Raw genomic sequence first — 3,848 nt, 5'->3', positions numbered from 1 at the left:
GCCTAGGCGTCTCCTGTCCCCTGGGTGTCCAGGGAGGCAGCCAGGGTGCTGTGGCTCCCGGAGCGTCTGGGCTGAGTGGGGAGTTGGGCCTAAATCAGGTGGAGCTCCTGAGAGGTGGCCGGGAGGGAGCCATCAGCCCCGGCACGTGGAGCAGTGCAGGTTCGAGATGCTGGGGGAGATCAAGGTCAGGCTAGATGATGCCCTCAGCCCCTGCGGTGTCCGAAGCTCCTCCAGCCACCCTGCCACTTAATTCTCTGTCAAATAAATGGCTTAATTCATTCACACACACACACACCAAACCTGGCGACTACTAATTGTTTCTCTCTAGTCCTCTCTGCTGAACCCAGGACCCGGTGTCCAGCAGCCTCCCGGACGCTTCCCCTTGTGCCCCAGGCACTTCATGTCACCCACACCCCAGACCGCCCTCAGCACCCTCCGCCCCCCCTTCTGCAGGTCTCACTGCACCCCTCCACTCGGCCTGTCCTGGCTGCTTGCTCTCTGTGCCTGCTGCCCACACGCTGTCACACTTGGGGCCTTTATTAAACTAACAAACTCTCCTGTCACCCCACTGGAGGGGCCATCAGTTTGCTGCCTGATGCAGCACCCCCTCCCCCTGCTTCCTCCAGGGCACCCTGTGCAGGGCTCAGCACCACAGCTGCACACCGCAGTTCTGTTTGGCTTAACTCGGGGGTCTCTGTCATGGGCAGAGCTGCGTTTCTGGAAAAGGATCAGTAAGCGGAGGTCCTCCTGGGTCTTTGGCGCTCTGTGTGACTGGCCTGTGTGTGAGGGGAGCCTGGCGAGGATTTCTGCATCTGAGGGTACACAGTGAAGGCCAGACTCACCAGGGTTAGCCTCTGTGATCTCACCTCTCACTCAGCTGGCCGGGTTCAGTTCCACCTCAGGGCCTTTGAACTTGCTGTCCCCTTTGCCTGGGATGCCCTCTCCCCAGATATTCTCTGCTTTTCATTTTTTTAAAAAAAATATTTTTTACATCGATTTCAGAGAGGGAGAGGGAGAGAGAGATAGGAACATCAAGGATGAGAGAGAATCATGGATCGGCTGCCTCCTGCATGCCGCCCACTGGGGATCGAGCCCACAACCCGGAATCGAACCCGGGACCCTTCAGTCTGCAGGCCGACACTCTAACCACTGAGCAAACCGGCTAGGGCAATACTCTCTGCTTTTCTCGTTTCATTTGGACTCTGCTCAGATGCCACCTCCACCGAGAGGCCTTCCCTGACCACTGCGTATATAACAGCCTCTCCTTCACGCTCCATGCCTTTACCTGCCTCCTTTTCCGTCACCCCTGACATTGTGTATTTATTGATTGTCAGGCAACTCCCTTCCCCACTCGAGTGTCAGCTCCCTGAGGGCAGGGGTCTTGCCTGCTTTGCCCACTGCTGTACCCGCCCATGCCTCGACCTGTACCTGGCACAAAGTGGATGCACAGTAAATGTTTGTGGAAAATGGAATAAAAGACCCTCTGATATTATATCCAGCGTTTTGTGCATATGTGTGTTTCCCTGGGCACCATGCTTTTTCTTTTAAAAAAAATATTTCATTGATTTTTTTACAGAGAAGAAGGGAGAGGGATAGAGAGTTAGAAACGTCGACCAGCTGCCTCCTGCACACCCCATACTGGGGATGTGCCTGCAACCAAGGTACATGCCCTTGACCGGAATCGAACCTGGGACCCTTCAGTCCGCAGGCCGACGCTCTATCTATCCACTGAGCCAAACCCGTCAGGGCAGGACCATACTTTTTCATCACCTCGACAAGGGGGTCTGGCACCCAAAGTTTAAGAATTACCATAAAGTTGGTCCTTGAAGACCTGTGGTCTAGCAGGGCAGGAGGGGGGGCCCCTGGAAAGAGCCAGAAGAACGAACCAGGGGATCACGGTGGAAGCTGGGCCTGGAGGGCCAGTCCCCAGGAGACCGGTGTGGAGGACATACGAGGGGCACATCCTGGGAGGAACCCAGGACCCCCACCTGCTCCGCCTCCGGGCAAACGCGGGTCCCCCTCCCCCACCAGCGGGGACTGGGGGGAGGGGGCCGGCGAAAAGACACAAACAGACACAGCGATTTCAAAGGCAAACAGCAACGCTCTTTATTTACCGGAGGGCAACGCGTGGGCCCAGCCGTGCGCCAAAACAACTTAAAACCTCACTGGGGCTCGGATTCGCCCCTTAAAATAAACGCGCGAGGCAACTGCCATTCCCAGCCGGGCACGTTGTGGACTTGACTGTTAAAACCGGGAGGAAGAACAAAACAACAGACCCGGCCTTTAAGCAAACTGTGTGATTCGGTGGGGGTGGGCGGGAGGTGGCGGGGAGAGGCCAGCCCACGCAGTCTCTGTCTGCCCGCGCCCGGCCCACGCCCTCCGGCTGGGGGAGAGGACCTGAGTGGTTTGTTGCGGGCAGGAGCTCAGTAACGCAAACAAGTGAACAGCCAACAGCCTGGGGGGAGGGGGGACCTAATCAGGGGGCAGTTGGAGGGTGTCAGCTCACCTCAAAGCTCTCTACTCCCAGACACGGGGTCCTGCAGTGGGCCCCCTCCCGCCCCCAGCTCCTGATGGACGGGCTGATGGGGGGCTGGAGGGCAGGAGGGCGCCATCCCTGCGGTTCACAATGAACCCGGGTCTGCAGGTGCTGAGGACGGTGGGTGGGCCAGGCTGGCCTCAAGGTCACAGTCCCATCTTGCAGTTCTCGGGCTGCGGGTCCAAGCCAGTCTTGCTCACTCTGCCAGTTCTGACGGCTGGCCTGGGAGAGCACAGCGGGCCCCGTGGGTCCCAGGACCCAAGAATTCCACCAGGAATGGAGCCCGGGGCTGGGGCTGAGAAGTCAGAGGGGCAGAGCTGGTGTCCCTGCAGATCCATGAACTGTGGCCCCAGAAGGAGCCACCGGGGCGGTGTGGTCCAAGGGGTAGAGGTCCTGCTGCACCAAGAATCCACAGGCGCCCGCAGGACAGAACCCCACAGGCTGAGTGGGCCCCAGGGGCTGGGCCGGCCTGGCTCCCCAGCAGCCACCCTTGTTTCAGGATCCGTCAGGGCCGGAGTTCTGGGGATCAGCAGTTCCAAAGGGCCGGATGCGTCTGGGGAGGGTCCAGGAACGTAGTAGGGACTTCACCAGGATGGTTAGGGGTGCAGGGGTGGGGGCACCTCACGGCCCTCAGCGCTTGACCTTGCGGCCAGCCGAATTGCGCCCGCTGCGGCGGTAGAGAGACTGCTGGCCGCCGTTGAGTGGGCAGTACTTGAGCGTGTGGGCCTGGCCGCCGGTGGCCCCGCACAGGGGACAGACGTAGTGCCTCAGGATGGGACAGACCACCTCACCCTCCGGTGTCTTCAGCTGGTGCGAGGCGTAGACGTGGCGAGACTCCCCGTTGTGCTTACAGAAGTTGCACAGGGTGGCCGGGCCTCCGCTGGCCCCCAACCCTCCCTGCCCCGGCTCCGGCTCCGGCTCCGGCTCCAGCTGGGGCTCGGGTCTTGGCTCCCTCATGTCCCGGGCCTCCGGCCTTTGCCCCTGACTCTGGACCAGCGCCAACACCACCTGGCTCAGGTTGAAGTAGTCCTTCCACATGTCGAAGGGTGGCAGCTGCATGGCGCCCAGGTGGCCAGGCTGGGCCTCCGGACAGAGGCTGGGCTGGGGGCCGGTGGCAGGAGCAGCGGGTGGTGTTCTGGAGCAGAGGAGAACTGCACCCCCCCTTTTATACTCCCCCAAAGACCCTTCTAAGCAAAGGTGGAGCTTAGGATTTAAAGGGCCCACTCCCTGCCCACGACTCCTGTCTGACTAGCCCCCCACGGAGATCGATCGGGAAGGGGTCGTTGCCCTGGTCTCTGGTTCTTGCTCTGCC

At 60.4% G+C, this 3,848-nt stretch overlaps 1 protein-coding gene across 1 annotated transcript; it reads right to left on the bottom strand.

The window, feature by feature from the left end:
• Positions 1-3,166: 3,166 nt before the first annotated feature.
• On the bottom strand, positions 3,167-3,595 carry NANOS2 (nanos C2HC-type zinc finger 2). The gene has a single exon (XM_070402593.1). The coding sequence runs from the start codon at positions 3,593-3,595 to the stop codon at positions 3,167-3,169; it is 429 nt and encodes a 142-aa protein (XP_070258694.1).
• Between the last annotated feature and the right edge of the window lie 253 nt (positions 3,596-3,848).

This window comes from Myotis yumanensis, unplaced genomic scaffold (assembly GCF_028538775.1).
Source record: "Myotis yumanensis isolate MYYU_CA2020_CCGP unplaced genomic scaffold, mMyoYum1.0.hap1 SCAF_23, whole genome shotgun sequence".
NCBI lineage: Eukaryota > Metazoa > Chordata > Mammalia > Chiroptera > Vespertilionidae > Myotis > Myotis yumanensis.
Note: the sequence above shows the minus strand (reverse complement) of the source record. Positions and strands in the feature narration are given on the sequence as shown.

Bases quoted from the DNA above. Each gene is read 5' to 3' on its own strand.
- NANOS2 (XM_070402593.1), bottom strand. From the start codon at position 3,595: ATGCAGCTGCCACCCTTCGACATGTGGAAGGACTACTTCAACCTGAGC.